We start from the raw sequence: 21,253 nt of genomic DNA, 5'->3' as shown, positions 1-21,253 counted from the left end.
ACAGGAAAATGGGCCAACATTAGAAAAACTAGGCAGTAGCACACAAAGTGTTGGAAGGAACTAAAGAGTACTATCACAGATGATCAGAGGCAATAAACTTAGCAAATGGGACAGATTAGCAGTGCCAACACAAAGGGCATGTGGAGGTAAAGAAAACACATTGTAGCCAGGCTCTGGTGGCTAACCACCTGTAATCCTATTTACTCAGGAGGCTGAGATTTGAGGATTGTGGTTTGCAGCCAGCCCAGGCAGGGATGTCTGTGAGACTCTTATCTCCAATTAACCACCCAAAAGCCAGAAGTGAGGCTGTGGCTCAAGTGGTAAGATGTTAGCTTTGCGGGGGATTATAAAAGAAAAAAAAAAGTTCGAGATAGCACCAGGCAGTGAGTTCAGTCCCCAGGACTGGCATAAAAAAAATTTAAGCACACTGTACTTAGTTTTATACAGATTATCAAACCTGGTGCCAACGGCTCACACCTGTAATCCTAGCTACTCAGGAAGCTGAGTTCTGAGGATCTGGGTTCCAAGCCAGCCCCGGGCAGACAAATCCGAAACATCTTTATCTCCAATGAACCAAGATTATTCAGTGCTGCCAGGGTGCTGGTGGCTTGGACCTATCATTTTAGGTACTCAGGGGTGCTAAGATCCGGAGACTCGAGGTTCAAAGCCTGACTTACAAGCAATGAGCTGGCTTTCATTCCCCAAGAATGATCCGCAGAAAGCTAGGAGGCCAGACTGTCTGTCTAGCTAGTCAAGAGACGAAGAATTCAAACCCGGGGTCTCCTCCACTGGCTACCAGAGACTTGGAGGCGCTTAGGGCACCAGTCTCACCACTTGGATACGCAGGAGAACTTGGGGCACACGAAGGCTCAGGGGGGCGGACCCCTCGCGGAGCTCCGGGGCTGTGGCTCAGCTGTCACGACCCCCTCCTCAGGGGATCCTCCCACCACCCCTCACCCGTGCCGTCCACATCCCACCTCAGCAAGGCCTAAGGGCCCGGCCCGGGGGCGCGCGCCGAGCTCTTCCCCGGGACGAGCTCCTGGGACGCCGCTACCCAGGACACCGAGCCTGCGCAGTCCGCCCCGGCCCTCAGCGCCTCACCCTGAAGCTCGGCGCGACCCCCTCTTCCCGCTAGGAGACCCCAACCTGGGCCCCTGCCGCGGGTGACAAGGGCAGCGTCCACCCACCTGCCCCGAGCTGGCGCCGTGCTCCCCTCAGCGCCTCAGAACCGCGACCACCCACGCCGTCCCTTCCCACAACGCCCCGCGCGCCCCGCGCCCCGCCCCCGGGAGCCTGGCTGGCGCGTGCGCAGGAGGTCAGGCTGGGGAGCCCGGCGGCTCCGGTTGGTCACAGCCGGAGGGGGCGGGGCTGGCCGTGTCAGACGCTGTTGGCGGCGGTGACGTCTCTGCTGGACACCCGGAGCCTCTATCCTCCGAAGCTGAGCCTCCAGCCGGAAAGCCGGGGACGGCGTCTGGAGTTCCCATCACGTTTACCCTTCCGACTTGTATTGCTTCTGTCCTGATAAATGGTGACTGTATCAGACAGTTGGCTCTTCCTCTATGGACTGGACTAACGTCAACTAGGGGCCCTGGCAATTCTGCGGGCTTTCTTTTTCCCCCCTCTGTAAATGCTTGCCTGTGTGCTTTCCTTGCACCCTTCTTTTTTCTAAGTGTATCTATCGCTGAGTCTAACGTGTATCAGTATTAAGGGGTGTGTGTGTGTGTGTGTGTGTGTGTGTGTGTGTGTGTGCGCGCGCGCGCGCGCGCGCGCGCCTAGGCTTGAACTCAGGGCCATTCTCCGTTGTTTTTTTTTTCCTCCAGTGGCTGTCCCTTTACCATTTGAACCACACTTCCAGTCCAGCATTTTGCTAGTTAATTGGATATAAGAGCCTCAAAGACTTTTCTACCCAGGCTAACTTTGAGCCCCATCCCTCAGATTCCAGCCTCCTCAGTAGCTAAAATATAGGCACAGGCCACCAGTTTCCTGGCTCTGAGGTCTTCTCACTTTGGCTTATCTAAAAGAAAAAAATAAATATGAAGCTTTGTAACACTTTAAGTTTCCGCTTTCTCTGTGAGCCAGACTTTCATTATCATAACAACTGTAAAAGCAAAAATAACTTTAGAAGTCCACAAACCAGCCAAATTTCAAATTAGATCAACTATAATCTCAACTATTATCCCCAAAACTCAGATCAGTGATTCTCAAGCTTGAATAAACTTTGGAATCAGCAAGAGTGATAGATATAAATATGTGCACATTTGCGTACAAGCTGAATTGTGAATTCTATCTGATAAGCTCTGATTTAATTAGTCTGGAGTGCAGCCCCTGTATCAAATTTTTTTTAAGGGTAAGCTGGAAACCATCAACCTAGGACCTGGTCCGTGAAAAGTCACCCAGGGTGCTCTCACAAAGTCATGTCACTCCTTCCTTTACCCACTGCTTCACGGTGGTTAGACATCTTTGAATTTTAAAGTCCTGGTAGTAAAATCCTTAAGTGCATCACCAAAACATATATTAATGAAATGATTTTTGTTGGTGTTATGGAGAAATCCACTGCTCCTAATGTGTTTTTAAATTAATAAATCATTTTAAACAACATTGATTTATGATGATCTTTACAAAGCAACTATATTTGTTTTTATTAATACTAGCAGAGGTGATTGAGATGAGCTAAAACAGAGTCGACTATTCCAGTATATGTTCATAGACCTTTAGAGGGTAAAATCTTCCCAGTCTCTCTCTTTTCTCTATTTCTCTCCCCTCCATCAGAAGATGGCTTAATGAATATAGTACCAAAGAGAAAAGAGTTAAGTAAATATCTTAACAGCCAACACCACTGAATTTGGGGACACTGATTTTCCCTGTCAAGGCAGCCTCTTCCTTGTGAGCTGAAATGCAACCATCTTCTCTACTAGATGCTATACAAGCCTCTACATATCTATTGGCAATTGCTATAAACCTAGGCTTCAATAAAGTGAGTACATTGTGCCTTTCTTTTATGTCTCTTTTATTCACTTCTTGATTTTTACCAAAAGTGAACTCAGTCCTCTCGTTTGAACTTATTGTTACTATCTGAATAGTAGACAATCTTTATGTTGTTTATTTGCTGACATTGTAACCGGCAGAGGAAATAAATGTAAGTATCTGCTGCAATAGTAAATTGATACAATGAATGATTATGAGAGCAGTTGATTTTATGTCTAAAACAATCATGGAGTTCTTTCAGTTAAGTATGGAAGGAAACATTCTGACAGCTAATAGGAATCTCAGCAAAGAAGGTAATAGTAAGTAACTGTAGGATAAAAATATATGAACCTGGATACTTCCTTTTACACAGATACTGTGTACCAGTACAGATACATAACATGCCAGAAAGCCCAAAGTAAAAGAAGCTTAAAAATAAAGGAAGGTCTTTCTATCTTATGTATCTCCAAGTATAAACAATCCAGGACAGTACTGGTGTGAGGCCCTGGGTTCTAGTACTGTTTGACCATCTCCAGCAACAAGTTCACTCATGGTACAATATGACTGCTTGATCAAACTCCAGCAGCAATCATATCTGTAATTAAGTCAGCAAGGAAGAGCAAGAGTAGACACAATGCTGCCTCAAGCCCTTTTAGAATCCTTTATCTTGGAGTTAGAGAGTTTTAGCCAAGGATTGAAAGCATTAGGTAACAAACTCAAGTCGTGGTCTCAGACCCAAAAAATTAAAAAAAATAGAATTTTCCATCTTATTTACCATTGTCTGGGACTTGGGCACATGATCACTCATCACAACAAGGGAAGTTGGGACTTTTTATTCATGGCAGTCATGTACCTATCTAAAAACTGGGTTCAATGAATTAAGGAAGGAAATGAGGAAAGTAAATATTGAGGAGCAACAAGCCACCTCATCATCCTGTCTTAGGCCTTAATAAATGCTCTGGATTTCTGGAGGGATGTTTTGTTTGTTTGTGGACAAAGTCTCCTATGAAGCCTCAACTGGCCTCAAACTCTCAACCTTCCTTCTTCCACCACAACAGTGTTGGGATTGCAGGCATATGACACCATGCACAGCTGCCTTAATAAGTATTCTTTAAAAACATATTGAAAGCCCAACATGTCTTGCCAATATATTGGCAGTGTCTATAATTCCAGTATTCTAGAGTCAGGAGCGCTGTGGGTTTAAAACCAGCTGGGGCTACATAGCAAGGCCCAGTCTCCCCACCCTCCCACTCCAAAAAATAGCACAGTAACCCAGGTGCTGGTGGCTCACACCTGTAATCCTAGCTATTCAGGAGGCCGAGACCTGAGGATCTCCATTCAAATTGAGCCCAGGCAAACAAATCTGAAATATTGTTATCTCCAATATTGTTAAACCCAAAAGTGGAGCTGTAGCTCAAATAGTAGAGGACCCAGTTTGATTTAAAAAAAAAAAAAAGCCAAGTGAATTCTGGATGCCACTGGCTCACTCCTGTAATCCTATCTAATCAGGAGGCTGAGATTTGAGGATTACAGTTTGAGGCCAGCCCTGGCAGGAAAGTCTGTGAGACTCTTTATCTCCAATTAATCACAGAAAAAGCTGGAAGTAGGGCTGTGGCTCAAGTGGAGTGTGCCAGCCTTGGGCAAAAGGAGCTCAGGGACAGCACCTAGGTCCTTAGTTCATCCAGGACCAGCAAAAAAAATAAATAAATAAAAATAAAAAATAAAAAGGGGGGGGCTGGGAATATGGCCTAGTGGCAAGAGTGCTTGTCTCATATACATGAAGCTCTGGCTTCAATTCCCCAGCACCACATATACAGAAAACAGCCAGAAGTGGCGCTGTGGCTCAAGTGGCAGAGTCCTAGCCTTGAGCAAAAAGAAGCCAGGGACAGTGCTCAGGCCCTGAGTTCAAGCCCCAGGACTGGCAAAAGAAAAAAGAAAAGAAAGGAAAAGAAAGTGAGAGTGTGACGTTCTCTGAGTTCAAACTCTAGTACCATCACCCCCACAAACACACACACACAGCACACAAAAGATTATAACAAATGAGTAAATGACCAGATATTAAAATCTAGGCTCACTACAGCAAGCAAGAAAAGGGTAGAATTTTGTAAATCTGATTCTGTTACTAAGGACATAGCTTGATTTGCACAAAGCTCAAATTTAAATAAAGAATAAAATACCTACTGCACGAGCCAATGGTAAAAGCTTAATCAAATGCCCTGTAATGCTGAGGCCATAGTGACTCTTCTCAGTGTGTCTATCCCTGCCTCCCACTGTCCATCGGAAGGCCTCAGGTCTGTCGGAAGCACAAGCCTTGAGCAGCATTATAAGATGGTTAAGTCTGCTCAAGGGAAGGTGAACTGCTTCCTTGTACAAAATGAAATCTACACACCTGGCGCTGGTGGCTCAAACCTGGAATCCTGCCTACTCAAGAGGCTGAGATCTAAGGCTCATAGTTTGAAGCCAGCCTAGGGAAGGAAAGTCCATAAGACTCTTATCTCCAATGAACCACCCAAAACCAGAAATGGAGGTATGACTCTGTAGTAGAGCTCTAGCCCTGAGCAAATAAGCACCCAATTCCTGAGTTCAAACCCCAGTATCAGAAAGAAAGAAAGAAAGAATAAAGAGCTACATAGTATGTGAGGCAAATAATATTGATGAAGAGAACAGCTAGCATATCATCTACATTACTTCCCCCACAGTGGTAATATTGTCCCCATCTTACTGATGAGGATGCTGATCTGAATCAGTAGTTCTCCCCATCAGTGACAGAGCCTGGCTAGGCCCTTGGGCAACCTGACCTCAGAGTATGAACTTTGACCCTTATATCCTATTGACATTCTGTGGGGTTTTGTTGTTGTTGTTGGGGTTTTTTGTTTGTTTGCTTGCTTTGTTTTTTGGTGCCAGTCCTGGGACTTGAACTCAGAACCTAGGCACCATCCCTGGGCTTTTGTGCTCTACCACTTGAGTCATAGCTCCACTTCCAGATTTGGAGTGAAGAGTTTTGTGGACTTTCCTGCCTGGGCTGGCTTCAAATTGTGACTCTCAGATCTCAGCCGCCTGAATAGCTAGGATTACAGGTGTTGAGCCCTCTGCCCAGCTGACCTCCTAGCTGACCTACTGGATTGTGAACATCTCTGAGGAAAAGCAGGACAAGACCCTGCTTCACTCCTCTGTACTCTTCTTTTTCTAATTAGGTATTTTAATTATTATCATAAAGGTGACACACAGAGGGATTACAGTTACACAAGTCAGGTAATGAGTACATTTCTTTTTGGACAATGCCTCCCCTTCCTTTGCTCTCTCCCAGTTTTTTCCTCCTATCCCTGCCCACAAGTTGTAGAGTTCATTTTCAATGTAGTGTCCACTGCTGCATTTGTTCACCCTTTGTCCCTCCATTTCTGTGCCTCCCCTACCCCCCAAGACAGGTAAACAAACAAACCAAAAAGAAAAAGGAAAAACAAACAAACAAAAAACCCTCCTGTCCATTTCTTGGAGTTCATCTTGATAAATGAATTAATGATAAATTATATGACCAGAGGCAACCTCCTCTGTATTCTGTAACTTGCCCAAGTATTCTCACTTTGCACTTGGCAGCTGCTAGGATTGTGGCCTAAACCATTTGTGTGCCAGTGAGATGTCTCTTTTCTTTCACCATCGCCTCCTCCCTCTGTTTGTCAGTCTGTGCAGGCACAGTGGCTGCACCCAGGGGCTCCTTTGCTCCTGTGGGTGTGACCAAGGGGACTGCTTTGCAGGATTTAGGCCGCTCAAGCTCTATTTATTTCCCCATGAATCTCCACTGTTCTTCCCAGGCCTCGCATGACAGGTGTACCCAGATGAATTTTCTCCCTGTCTCTGCTAGAGAGACTTGGTGATTCATCTGGGGACCTCACCCAGATACCACAAAATCTACAAGCCATTCTGAAAAAGCCGCCCAACTCTACTCCAGGGCAAAGATAGAGACATCAACCATCATAGGACCATAGGAAAGAAGAGACACATTTGCAAGGTTTTCAGGTAACTTTAATTGGAAACGTTACCACCCTGAGCCATGGTGCAAGCCTAGCTCTGCAGGGCAGCCCTGGCTTCTGTACACAGCACCGAGGGTGAGTTAGGGATCTCTGACCTCCCTAGCATTGTTCAAATTATGACATCTGAATAAGACTTCATGTAAGTGTGAATGCCACCAAACTAGACATTCCTTTCCCCTGAATGCCAAATCTTCTTCTTATAAGAGGATTTCCCCCCCCCCCAAAATGACCAAAAGAAAACTATTTGGTCTAGGGAAAGGAAAGAAAAATGAGGGTGTAAGATATCACAAGAAATGTACTCACTGCCTTATTATGTAACTCTACTCCCTTTGCACAACACCTTGTCAATAAAATTTAATTAAAAAAAGAAAATTATTTGGAATCAAAATACAAATGTGTGACTGCACCCAACATCTACACAGTGGGAAGCAGATAGTGAGTTGGCTACAAAAGCACTCACCAACAGCTGGACGCCAGGCATTCATGGGCACCCATCTCTATAATCCTAGATCTGAGGATTAGATAAGTTTGAAGCCAGCCTAGGGGGACACGTTTGTGAGACTTGTATCTCCAATTAACCAGCCAAAAAAAAAAAAAAAAAAAAAAGAAGTTGAGGCATGGCTCAAGTGGTAGAGCATCAGCCTTGAGTGAAAAAGCTAAGTGAGCATGGGAGAACCTGAGCTTAAGCCCCTGGACCAGCACACACACACACACACACACACACACACACACACACACACACACACACACACACCTAGAGGAAGCCACAGGCCCCAGCCCACTCACTGTTCCAGCCATTACCCTGCTTGGCCCACATCAAATTTTCCCAGACTCTATCCTGAGATTTAATTCTAGAAAAGACAAGCCCAACACAAGGCTGAACTGTACGCCCCCTTCCACCTGCGCTGTATACAATAACAGCCGTTATAGAAACTTTGAATTGTGTTTAGTCGTTCTTCCTAAGAACAATTGAAAACTCCTTCACAGTAATGATATCAGCAGGTTTACCCTCTCACCCACTCTGAAAAGAGCAAAGGAGGCAACCCCTCCCCTTTAAATCACAGTCAAGGCCATGGGCAGGCTGTGGTCCCACTCTCTCCTCCCAGAAGTCTGTTTCTTAGTCTATGTTCCTTAAAATAAAGGGTTGGCCATTTCTTTACATTTTCCTAATTGGTATATTTCCCTGAAGGATTGGGGGAGTCCTCTTTTGTAGATTTAGGATGTGGGTCCAGAGCAGACAGTGCCGCAGTTCTGAGTGAGCCCTTCCTGTCCAGCTTGAGGCTCTATTGGGTGGAAGACACCACATACGCTGTGGCAATGTACTTCCTGCCGTTCCCGTAGGTGGTCTTGTCCCAGGTGTAGGTCTGGATGGCCAAGGGGTATCCACCCAGGCTTAACTGGCACCTGTGGAGGAAGAGCCTAAGTCAGAGGCACCCACCAGTGTGCCTCTGCTCTGTCTGTGCCAAGGGAAGGTTCCAGGCAGACCCTGCAGAAGATTCCAGCCTCCAAGACAGCAGCTCCTGCAGAATTGGAGGCAGCCTTTGCCGCCCACACCTGACCTACCATCCCCTCAAAGACCAGAACTCACTCAGGAGGCTGAGATCGGAGGATGGCAGTTGGAACCCAGCCCAGGCAGGAAAAGTCCTTAAGACTCTTATCTCCAATCAGCCAATGGCAAGCCTGAAGTAGAGCTGTGGCTCAAGTGGTAGCATGCCAGCCTTGAGTGGAAAAGGCTAACCAAAGCACAAGGACCCTGAGGTCAAGCCCCAAGACTGGCACAAAAAAAAAATAGAAAAACTGAAGAACAGAATTTCTTATCTTTTCAAAGGTAATAATACCAACTCCCAGATCCTAGAGTGGAAGTCCTCAGAAAGTCTATGTTTGCTTCCTGCCTCAGAAGTCAGAGGGTCAAAAGTCCCCAGGTGATGGAGAACAGAGGACTGGTTGTCACCTCCTGTCCTCCCTGAGGCCCTAGGTTTCTCCCCACCACATACAGAGCCCCAGGACAACTCCACCTCTCCTTTTAAAAAAATTTTTTATTGTCAAACTGATGCATCTCTAACTTCTTTACACATGAAGTTACTGCATAAAACTTCAGATAGAGTGGGTGCTGGTAGCTCATGCCTGTAATCCTAGCTACTCAGGAGGCCAAGATCTGAGGATCATAATTTGAGGCCAGCCCAGGTTGGAAACTCTGAGAAACTCTTATCTCCAATTAGCTAGCAAAAAATAGGAAGTAGAGCCATGGTTCAAGTGTAGAATGCCAGCCTTGAGATTAAAAAAAGGTGGGGGACAGCACCTAGAAATGCATACACACACACAAACAAACTCAAAACAAAAACCAAAAACACTTCAGCTGGAGGCTAAGACAATGGAAGATGGTTCCATTGCTAAGATGAAGTTTGGTGATCACTCAACTAACCTAATAACCTCATTATCCAAGAGATCAAACTCAGGCCCAGCCTACTGAGTTAGCCAAGCCTTCTCAGACGCTGGGGGAAGACTCTAGCCCGCCCAATCCTACCCCAGCCAATGAAACTTTGAGGCCTAGCCAGTGTCCCAGGACTCTGGCTGGCTCAATACTTACGTTTTGCCTGGTCTGGCAATGAAGCACAGGGAGTAGAGGGCAAACTCGAACTCAGGGCTACTGCCGATGAAAGCTGAGCCCACTTCCTTGTAGTAGCCATCCCAATTGAACTGCATTGCTAGCACATCAGGATAGGAATCCCACTGCAGAGGGAAGAGTGACAGAGGGGGCTCTGCTGAAGGCCACTGACAAAGAGGCCACAGTCAGTGGCCATATGAGCTGTCCCACAGTCACAGGGATATGAGTGTTCTCTGCGGCTCTCAAGCATGGAAGAGAAAGTTTACTGTCCTCAAATAATAACCTGATACAGGCACAGAAGTTTCTTACACAATAGGGAAAGCTGGGTGTTGGGGGCTCACGCTGTATTTCTAGCTACTCAGAAGGCTGAGATCTGAGAGTGGACATTCAAAGCCAGCAGGGTAGAAAAGTCGGTGAGACTCTTATCTCAATTAACCACTAGGAAGCCAGAAGTGGTGCTGTGGTTCAAAGTGGTAGAGTGCTAGTCTTGGGCAAAAGACTTCAGGGACAGCACCCTGACCCCAAGTTCAAGCCCCAGGACCAGCACACACACACACACACACACACACACACACGTATGTATGTATATGTATGTATGTATGTATGTATACACATATATATGGAGTTTAGCTGATGTCAGGCTGAAACTTCCAACTATTGGTTCCCTCCCTCCCTCCCTCCCTCCCTCCCTCCCTCCCTCCCTCCCTCCCTCCCTTCCTTCCTTCCTTCCTTTCTTCCTTCCTTCCTCCCTTTTGTTCCTCCTTTCTTTCTTTTTTATGTGCCAGTCCTAGGGTTTGAACTCAGGTCCTGGGTGCTGTCCCTGGGCTTTGATGCTCAAGGCTAGTGCTACCACTTGAGGTACAGCTCCATTTCTGGCTGTTTGGTGGTTAACTGGAGATAAGAGTCTTGTGGACTTTCCTGTCTGAACTGGCTTCAAACCACAAATCCTCAGATCTCGGCCTCCTAAGTAGCTAGGATTCCAGGCATGAGCCACCCAGCTACATTCTAAGAGCAGTGGTGCAGAAGATGCATGCAGGTCTCCGGCTCTCCCCTTTAAGAATCCACTTCGGGTCTTAGCCTCCTGCCTGAGTATGGAACCCTTTGTCTCCAGTCCCCTGGACTTTCTAAAGTTCACTGTTTGGAAGACATCCTGTCTTCTGGCTGGTTAAACACCTCCAGATTCCCAGTTTCCCTTGGGCTGCTGCTACACACCAGGGTGAGAAGCAAGAATGCCGGTCAGAGTAGATTGAAGGTGGAAGTGAGGCACCACCAGGCTTGCTTTCTGGCCCAGGTACTCACCGGCCCATCATAGATGTGGCTGTAGTAGTCAACCAAACCCTCCTTCTCCTGCAGGTAGAAGCGGATCCAATTATGGAAGCCAGTGACTTTACCCTTTTTTACTTCACCTATGACAAAAATAAATAAATAATAAAAGGAAAAAAGAAAAGAGCAAGGCAGGTGATTGGCACTTCCTCTCCCCGCCCCCCCTTGTTATCTTTCCACTACCCTAATCCCAGCCTGTCTCTCCACCTGTCTGACTACCTAGAACCCCTCACATTCTCAATCTCTTCTTTCAGCACAGGTCCTAAGAACAATCCTTGTTCCTGGCTGAACCTAGAGACCACAACGCCATAGTCTCCTCTCCCTGATTTCTCCAGGAACAAGCTAGGCTTGGTGGGCACCTGTGGGACAGGCCTCTAGGGGAGAGACTCTGGCCCTCTGGAAGGAGGCAGATCAGTGTTGCCCCTAAACACTCGCTCATCCTAGATGTAAGCCTCTTGGGAGACTCAGTATCTGGTCTTTTTTTTTTTTTTTTAACCTCTGAGATACTCTAAGAGAGGCTGTCACCATGGGCCGGTTACATCTTGAGCTTCTAGCCCAAGGGGTGGACAAGTCCTGTAGCCAGCTGGCTTAACTTGTGATTCATCAATGCTCAGAGCAAAGCCAAGTCCCTTCACCCCTCCCATTCCTTCTTTCCAAGCAGAATGATCCCACCTGAAAAGACATGTTCGAAGCCACTGGAATCTCCCTCTTCACTGCCTCTTGAATACAACCCAAACCACATGTGCTTTAAGTCTTCAATGAACTCTTGTTCAGAGCTGTAGCGATCTGTGGAGAACACAAAGGGTTCTGGGAAAGGATTCTGAACCAGGGCCTAGAAAACAGGGAAAGTCTATCTGTTCCAGTACAACTGGAGAAACCGGAGTTCAATCAACAAATCTGATCACCTGCTCACTCCACATGTGTTGCCAGGGCGAGGTTTGAAGGCTGAAGAGTGGGCAGGGAAAAATAAGGGCAAGATCTATCTCTACAACTTACATTCCAGGAAAAGGGACAATATAAACAGGAAACACTAAAGGAACAGCATCACTTCATTTCATCTAAGTGCCAAGAGCTGGATGCTAATCATGCCTATCATTCTGGCTGCTCAGGAGGTTGAGACTTGAGGAGGATGGTTCAAAACAAGTCCAGGTAGGAAAGTACTTGAGACTCCTAACTCCAATTAAACATCAAAAAGCTTAATGTAGAGCTCTGGCTCAAGTGGTAGAGCACCAGCCTTGAGGGGGGAAAAAAGCCAAGTAAAAATGCAAGGCTGAGAGCTCACAAGAAAAAAATAAGAGCTAAGAAGACAATAAAACAAAGTTAACTCATAATGACTACAGATGGTGATGGAATTAAGGTGCTATGCTTTGAATGTGTCGCCCCCCCCTCCTCCAGGCCCCTGTCAAAGCTTAGTTGGGTTAGGAACTTAATACACTATAAATCAGAATTACGAGGTGGAATCTTTAAGAAGTGGTTAGGCAATGAGACTCTGCTGCCATGCACAAATGAATAAATGAATGAATAAACTTCCCTTTTCTCGAATGGTGAACCAATGTGTTTCTGTGTGTTATACATTCCTCCCTTTATTTTCTGGTATAGCAACGTAGAACAGACTAAGACATGCACTCTTCGGAAAAGGAAAATCAGAAAGAAATGTTCCAGAGGGTAGCATTAATCGAAGATCTCGAGGATAGATCTCGAGGATAATGAGCTCTCTCCAAGAGATCTGGGAAGAGGATGCTTTTATGTGTGAGGCATGGTGAGCAGGGGACAATGCTGGGGAGGACGTCTGAAGGTCACAGGCTTCAGGGCCTGCAAGCCATGGCAAGAAGGTCAGATCCCAGCCGAACAGTAATAATAGGAACATAATTTAGATGTATGGGATGCTTCCTGTGTGCCCAGCACTCTTCTAAGTGCTTCTATATAATGACAATGATGGTTCGTGTGAAGTTCTCCAAGTGACAGATAAGGAATCTGAGGCTGACAAAGATGATAAAACCTGGTAAGCCAGGCATCCTAGTGGGCCCACCTGCAGCTTCTTGATGATCATCTGACATGATGGTTTAAGCAAGGGCATCATGTGACAGGAGCTTTGTTTCTAAAGGATTACTCTGGCTGTGGATGTTAAAAAAAAATGTAGATGGGGCCATATGCATGAAAGCAGAGAGGCCAGTTTAGGGGCTGATGTTTTGTTCAGTCAGTGGTGGAGCTATATGGGGGTGGCACATGCTTGCAACCCCAGCATTTGGGAAACTGAGGCAAGAGAACTGAGAGTTCAAGACCAGCCTGGGTTATATAGTGAGCTCTTGTGTCAAAATGTAAAAGAAGAAAGAAAAAGAGGAGGAGGGGGAGGAGGGGAAAGAGAAGAAAATAGAGTGGAAGAAGATGAAGAGAGGAGGAGGAAGGAGGAGAAAGAGAAAAAAAAAGAGGAGAATGAGAAGGAAGAGGAATAAGGAAAAGCAAACAGGAGAAGGAGGAGAAAAGGAGATTAGTTGGCAGCCTGGCAGCTAGGAAGATCCAGGATGTATTTTCAAGGTGGGAAGGGGTCACAGGCAGAGGAGAAGGGGTGGGGAGCAGGAAGTAAAGAAGAAAAGCAAAAAAAAAAGAAAGAAAGAAAGAAAGGAAGGAAGGAAGGAAGGAAGGAAGGAAGGAAGGAAGGAAGGAAGAAGAAAAGCACATTTGACTCTGGCTTTTGGCTTGAGAAATGGAATGGGTCGCGGTGACGTGTATGAGATGGGATGACACAGGGAGGAGCAGGCTGGGGGAAGAACTGTGCGTTCTCTTTACTCTGTTTTATGCAGGTAGCAATTAGAGAGCCATGTGATGTTCAAAGGCCTTTGGGGCCCACGAGAAAGGTCAAGGCTGAGGCTTTAAATCTTGAAGCCAGCAAACACTGACTGTTCACTTCCCAGAACTGTATGGGGAGGATCCAAAAGAGATACCAGAAATATTCTTGTCCTTTCAAGGATTAAAACACAGTTGGAAAATCGGGTATAATCTGCATGAAATAACAGAATGGTTTCCCAAGGTAAATAGTTACCCTAAAGAGCATGTAATTAGTTGTCAGGATTTCTACTGGGTCTTTTACAAATATTAACGTGTGCCCCCCTCCCCAAGCTTATTTCACAGATAAAACTCAAAGGAGTAAAACAACTTGGTCAAGGGTCTTAGTATACTTTCTGTGTCTGTAACAAAACACCTGAGACCAAGTAATTTCTAAAGAATAGAAGTCAGTCAGACTCATAATACTAGAGTCTGGGAAATCTAATAGCGAGGTGCTGGTGCGTAGTAAGGATCTTCTAGTGGTATCATGGTATCTTATGGCAAGATCGAGCAAGCATGTCAGAGAGAGCTTGCTTTTTATAACCAATCTATTCCTTTGATCATTCATTCATCTAGGAATGGATTAATCTCTCAAGAGAGCTCACCTCCAAATCTCAATTGCACATTCAACGTTAGGGATTAAATATCCAACACATGAAATGTGGGGAAACACATCCAAGCCACAGCACCAGGATTACACCATTAGTAAATTACAGAACCACAAATCAAACCAAGTCTCTCTGGCCCACGGTTAATTGGGCCATCCTATGATCTCTCAAGAGGTACCCAAAGCCAACAGAAGCTGAATCCACTGAAACTTTTTTTATAAGTGTGAGAGGACATGAGCTAGAACTTGGAAGGACAAGTGGGATCTGGACAGGGAAAAAGGGGAGAGAGAAACAACTTGGCCTCCAGAGCTCCTTTGTGACCTAGTTCAAGTCTAGCCTGGCTGGGTTTCAGTTCCTTTCATTCATGTATTGGCACAGAGAGGACACCAGGGGGCGCTGCAGGATTGCATCACCTCATAGGCTCCTGGCATCACTAGCTTCATCTTTTAAAAATCAGTGTTACCATCTCAGCCTATGCAGTTGATGGAAGGCATTATTAGTTCTGCAGGTTCCACAGTCAGTTGAGGGGAGACCTGGACAGAGCCACCCTGAGACAAAGCCCAGATGCCCAGAGTTCAGGAAAGGAATCTGGAGGGAGGACAACTAACAACCAGAGCCCTAAGCCAAGAAATCCCAAAGCCAACACCTTTTTTGGTCTGATTTGAATGGATCTGTATCTTGAGACATTCCAGCCAGAGCTCTTCTGGGTGGAAGCATCTTCCAGACCTTTGCTGGATTTTTCTCTTGCTATTGCTTTGCAAAAATGTGCAACTGGCCACACCCTTTCGGTGCAGGAGAGAAAGAGGTGGCAGGGGACTGGGCCTGCCTGAAATATGGCAGCTCAAGAACAGAGAGGTGGTTGACAGGTGCCCTGGGGTGGGCAGATCCTGAGACAAGCAGAAAACAAGGGACCCACAGATGGCTAATAACCAAAAGATGAGATGATTTCCAAGCCAACAGACAGAGGATCCTCAAATCCTGGTGGGTACCCTCGTTTCTCTGTGGCTTCCTTTGCCTTGCCTGTGATCCTGTCCCTCCCCTTCCCTTCCTCCCCTCCCCTCTCCCATGCAGCCATGCCACTAGGGAGATATCAGCAGTGCCTGACTCTCCCGTAAACAATCCATCACATCGCCATGGCCTCCCAGGGCCTGGGGCCAGCTCACTCACTCTGAAGATGGAGGAAGCCATAAAGTTCTTTCATGACATCTGTCTTCATGATCTCCCTGAGGAAGACAGCCTGCTCATCCAGCTGCTGGGTGCTAAAGTGCTCCCCGTGGCCAGTGGCTCGCTGGTAGTTGTTGAGCAAGTTGATGAAGGCCGCATAGGTGGGCTTGGAGAACAGCTGCTCGTTGACATAGGTGAAGAGCCTGGGGCAGGTGCATGGAGACTCACTGAAATTTCTCAACATGTGGCAGAAAACCCTTCCAGAAACTTCCACACCAGTGAGGTGCTTCCCAAGAGGGGTCGGTTCAAAAGCAGAGGGGATGCTTGGGGTTTGAACTCAGGGCAGGGAGCTCTTGCTCAAGGCTCGAATACTATCACTTGAAGTTACATCTCCACTTTCAGCCTTTTGCTGGTTCATTGGAGATAAGAAGCTTGGGAATTTTTGTGCTCCAGATGGCTTTGAACTTTGATCCTCAGATCTCAATTACATGAGTAACTAGGACTACAGGTATGAACCACCACACCTAGGAGCTGCTAAATGCCACACATGAGGTCCCTCTTGGAAAATCGGCACTATCTCAACTTTACCAGCCACAGAAACCCCTCACTGCCTAGGGTCACCACAGCCCTCCAATGTGTCTTCCTTGTCTCTGGACACCCCTTGGTCCTGCCTGGCCTGAGATGCAAACAGCTGAGGTATCAAAGGAAGCAAGGAGCAGAGAAGCAGGAGGCACGAAGGGAAACTCACGGCTCTGGGCAGCGATCTACTTGGTCTCCGGTCTCAGCTGGGGAGATGCGGTTCTGGCTATTGAGGATGATGTCTTCCTTGCGGGCCTTGTTGGTGTCTGCCTTGTAGATCTTCTCAGAGATGCTCTGGAGCTCTTCTTTGGTGATAGTGTCACTGCTGTGGGAGAAACCCTCTGGGGGAAAGTGAGGGGGAAATGATCTCAGAAGAAATGGGGTGGGATGGGCAATTGTGTCCACCCCCTTGTGAGCTCCTTCTGGAAGCCATGTCAGAAAGAGGCGCCTACAGACTGTGAAAATCAGCACAGGGAATTCCGTGATGGCCACAGAATGTCCGCCCTTGTCCCTTTCCTCTATGGAGGGCATGTTCAGACAGAGTGGCGAGCCAGTCCTGAGTTTCTCATCCGTGTGGGGTGAAGGCCTGGGCTGCCATCTTTTACAGAGTCTCAGCCCAGGCTGCTGCAGCTGACCAGCAGGCACCACACCTGGACAAGCACTTCTCTAGAGAATCCCTCGTGTCTCTGGGCATCTCCACAGGGGACAGACTGACCGTGGTCACCACACAAGCTCTCAAAGTCTTCGCAGCAGTTCCCAAATTCCTGGCAGCGGTGGTTGCAGTGGCAGGGGTGGTGTTTGTCAAAGGCTTCTCGGCAGCGGCCCTGGCAGGAGTTGGGTGCTGAGTACAGGTCTGCCAAGAGCAGGGGGGAGGCATGAGGCCCGGTCCCACCGACCACCAGGGGGCGCGCCAGGCTCCCACTGGCCCAGCCCTGCCACAGGCCCTGCCTGTCCCCCTCGGGCCGGTGCCCTCTCCTTCCCGCTGAAGGTCTCCAGGGAAGGGAAACAAACAGACTCCATTCCTGCACACCCTGCAGTCAGGAAGTTCCTTCAGCGGCCTGACTTTACTTCTGGTCTGTTGTTTTCATAATCTTCCCATTCTATAAATAAAGTTCTTCCACTTCCTTCCCTAGGCCTCAGGCTCTCTTTCCGGTTCTCTCTCCTCCCCTTAGCTGCTTGGGCCCCAGTCTCCTGCCTGGCCACTAATATGGTGACCTTCCATTGTCCCCCATTCCCATCTGGGGAGCAGGCTCACAGCTGGCCGGGGCTTCTTCCAGCTCCAGGTGTGTATCGGGTTCTGTGGGGTCCTCTTCAGCTACAGGTAAAAAAATAAAGTCACCAACCATCTCCAGGATGTCTCTTCCATTTTCTCCTGGTCCTCTGCTCCCCAACTTCAGGAACAAGGAATTAACAGTTATGGGGTATAGAGGATAATGCCAAAGAATAAAAACTGAATATGTGGGCTGGGAGTATGGCCTAGTGGCAAGAGTTCTTGCCTCGTATACATGAAGGCCTAGGTTTGATTCCTCGGCACCACATATATAGAAAACGGCCAGAAATGGCGCTGTGGCTCAAGTGGCAGAGTGCTAGCCTTGAGCAAAAAGAAGCCAGGGACAGTGCTCAGGCCCTGAGCCCAAGCCCCAGGACCAGCAAAAGAAAGAAAGAAAGAAAGAAAGAAAGAAGGAAAGAAAGAAAGAAAGAAAGAAAGAAAGAAAGAAAGAAAGAAAGAAAGAAAGAAAGAAAGAAAGAAAGAAAGAAAGAAAGAAAGAAAGAAAGAAAGAAGAATGTACTCACTACCTGACTTATTAAATTGTAATCCCTCTGTACATCACCTTTATAACAATAAAAACATTTTTAAAAACCTGAACATGTAAGGTATTTCTGATGGATTTCAAATTACTGCATTGTTTTTTTAATGAAAATTATTTCCCCAGTGGACCATTTGGATACCCAGTATAAAAAGGGAAGGGTAAGTTGAGCATGGTGACTCACACTCCTAATCCTAGCTATTCAGGAGGCTGAGATACAGGAGGGTTGTGGCTTGAGGCCAACTCAGGAAAAACGTTTGCAAGACCCCATCTCAATTAATAAAAAGCTGAGTGTGGTGGTACACATCCAACCACATGTAAAGTATAAACAGGAGGATCGTGGTCTAGGCCTACCCAAGCCAAAACAAAGATTGTATTAAAAAAAAAAAACTGGAAACCAAAGGACAGAGGCATGGCTCAGGTGTCAGAGAAGTTACTTAGCAGGCACAAGACCCCTGAGTTTTGACCACAGTACTGCCACAAAAAGGGGTGAGGGTGGTTCCTTCTGAAAACTCTGGTTGGCTATGACAATAGTCTTAATGTTCTACAAACGACAAGGCCCTGACCAAGACCCTCTATTATAACTCCTATAACCTCTCCTCAATCAGGGGAGAATTCCTAGGCCTCAACAAATAAGAACTGTATCCTGGCTGGGTGCTAGTGGCTCACATCTTTAATCCTAACTAATCAGGAAGCTGAGATATGAGGATGGTTTGAAGCCAGCAGGGAGGGGAGGTCCAGGACACTCTTACCTCCAATTAACCAGCGAAAAGCCAGAAATGGAGATATGGCTCAAATGGTAGAGGGAGAGGCCAGAGTTCAAATCTCAGTACAAGTCATACACACACACACACACACACACACACACACACACACACACATCAACTTCCCTTCTTCTTTGCCCTCATGTGTGGGACAGCTTATTGCTCTTGCCTATTTCTACACTTTGCAAGACTGGCAACTGTCTCAGCTCTGGGTAGACAAGGGTGAAGGCTGGAGGTGAGGAAGAAGAGGAGAGAAGGATCCTGGGAAATCGGAGGTCCTCTCTCATCACATGGAAGAATAACAGCCTGCCTCCCAAGAAAAGTCATCACTACAGATTGATTCAGGATATATACATGTATTTGCTGGGTATTTTTGCAGTATTGCAGAATCCCCTCTCAGGTTTATTTATTCCATCAACAGACAACTTCTCATCATTCACGTGGTACTGGGATGTGTTCTAAGGGTTAGAAACCAATAAGCCTCTCAATCTAGCCACATTGTATGCTCCATTTGGTGTTACTGAGGAAACATAGCAGGGTCCCACTCATTCACAATGTAGGCTCTCCACCTGTTGAGTCATGCCTCCTCCTTTTTTGCATTTGTTCTTTCCTTCTTCCCTCCCTCCCTCCCTCCATCCATCCATCGGTCCCTCCCTCTCTCCCTTCCTTCCGTCCTTAAACTCAGGCCTAGGTGCTGCCCTAAACTTTTCTGCTCAAGTCTAGGACTTTATCACTTGAGCCGCAACTCTACTTTTGGCTTTTTTGATGCTTACGTGGATACAAGAGTCTCACAGAACTTCCTTGCCTGAGCTGGCTTTGAACCATGATCCTGAGTCTCAGCTTCCTGAGTAGCTAGGATTACAGGTATGAGCCACAGGTACCTGGCCACATTCATTATTTTCAACACAGGGTCTTGCTTTATGCCTGGGCCTGCTTGAACTCTGATTCTCCTTTTTGTGTGTTCCTATATCACTAAGGATGACAGGCATGAACCACCATACCCAGCCAATGGTTGAGATGGAGTCTCAGAAACATCTTTTTGCCTGAGTTTAGCCATGAACAGAGATCCCCCAATCTCTACCTCCCTACTAGCTGGGATTATAGGTTTGAGCCACCACACTGATTCCTACATACCCTTTTGTGAGATGAACTGGAGTTCCAACCAATATTTACAATATTTATTCTAGGGGAAAGAGCTAAATGACTCCTACCTTAGTCATTGCCTCTGTCTTGAAATGCCACCATGATGGCCCAAGGTGAACAGGACTCCCTGCCTGCTGAGTAGCAAGAAAAGAAAGGGTACCTGGCAGTAGATAATGGTGGGCTGTGATTCCACCACTAAGCCTGGGCCTGATTATCAGGACCGCTACTAATAAATGTGGTATTTGTGTTTATTGGGAAAAGTCTCCATGTGAGTGGAACTCTGTGAGAATACAGCTGCGTCAACAGATTTCACCTTTGGATAAATAAAGAAAAGGCATTCTGCTGGATGCTGGTGACTCACGCCTGTTATCCTAGCTCTTCAAGAGGCTGCCAACTAAGGATTGTGGTTCGAAGTCAATCTGGGCAGAAAAGATCCAATTAACCACCAAAAAATCTGGAAGTGGAGCTGTGACTCAAATGGTGGTGCATTACCCTTGAACAAAAAAGCTCAAGGACAGTGCCCAGGTCCTGAGTTCAAGCCCCAAAAGGACCAACACAAAAAAAGAAAGAGGGAGGAAGGGAAGGAGAGAGGGAGGGAGGGAGGGAGGAAGGAGGGAGGAAGGGAGGACAAACAAAAGAAAAAGAATTTGTAATGTCATGCTTGTTGATGTATTTCTTATTGTTGTGCTCTTCTGTGGAATTAGGTATTTAAAAATTCAAGATATTGTTCACCTTGATCAGTTAAAATATATGTTGCAACTAAGTGATGTCTATCACATTTAAATTGGGGATCTCTAGCCAGATGCTGATGACTCATGCCTGTAATCCTAGCTATTCAGGAGGCTGAGATCTAAGGATCTGAGTTTAAAGCCCACCGGGCAGGAAAGTCTGTGGAGACTCTTATCTCCAATTGACAACCAAAAAAAGCCAGAAGAGGAGCTATGGTTCAATTCCTTGGAGGCTCTCCAATCCAGAAGGCCTGCGCAGAGTCTTCAGGCCCCCTCTGGACTGCAGGACACACGGTGATTTGTATGTGGCTAGGCCTGCTTGGCCTCTGGACTATCCACACTCCAAGAAGCCTCACCAGTACACAGATGTTCATAGTCCTCACAGCAGTCCCCGTGGCGCGGACAGCGGCGGTCACACTGGCAGGCAGCATCCCGGTCAAACTTCCTCGTGACAGCGAGAAGCACATGACTCCATGTTTCCTAGGTGAGGAAAGTCCAAAACTGAGCTTTCCGGGTGATTCCAGACACTAGCCACAGCAACCCCCTGCAGAAGGGTGTGTGGATGGGCAGGCAAAGTCATAGGCCCCACTTGGGCTCCATGACCACTACCACTATTCCCAGACTCACAGTCCTGACCAAGGTCTCAGATTCAATTGTCTATCAGGAAAAGTCAGAGACATGAACAAGAAAAGAAACAGAATGAGACAGTAGGAAGA

At 46.8% G+C, this 21,253-nt stretch overlaps 2 protein-coding genes across 3 annotated transcripts in view; both read right to left on the bottom strand.

The window, feature by feature from the left end:
• Rpap3 (RNA polymerase II associated protein 3) overlaps positions 1-1,287 on the bottom strand; it is a 28,111-nt gene extending 26,824 nt beyond the window's left edge. Inside the window, exon 1 of one of the 2 annotated variants that reach the window (XM_048365784.1) lies at positions 1,187-1,287. The gene's annotated coding sequence lies outside the window, so the exon portion shown is untranslated. The remainder of the gene's footprint in view (positions 1-1,186) is intronic. The other variant, XM_048365776.1, reaches the window with a different exon arrangement.
• A 6,108-nt stretch (positions 1,288-7,395) lies between these two features.
• Positions 7,396-21,012, bottom strand: Endou (endonuclease, poly(U) specific). The gene is given in 10 exon segments (XM_048365752.1): positions 7,396-8,396; positions 9,580-9,722; positions 10,897-11,003; positions 11,593-11,706; positions 15,519-15,718; positions 16,264-16,435; positions 16,810-16,947; positions 17,350-17,409; positions 20,894-20,981; positions 20,983-21,012. Coding segments are annotated over 10 exon segments (1,173 nt in total). The 3' UTR covers positions 7,396-8,275.
• Positions 21,013-21,253: the final 241 nt, after the last annotated feature.

The sequence above is a fragment of the Perognathus longimembris genome, chromosome 1 (genome assembly GCF_023159225.1).
Source record: "Perognathus longimembris pacificus isolate PPM17 chromosome 1, ASM2315922v1, whole genome shotgun sequence".
Lineage (NCBI taxonomy): Eukaryota > Metazoa > Chordata > Mammalia > Rodentia > Heteromyidae > Perognathus > Perognathus longimembris.
Note: the sequence above shows the minus strand (reverse complement) of the source record. Positions and strands in the feature narration are given on the sequence as shown.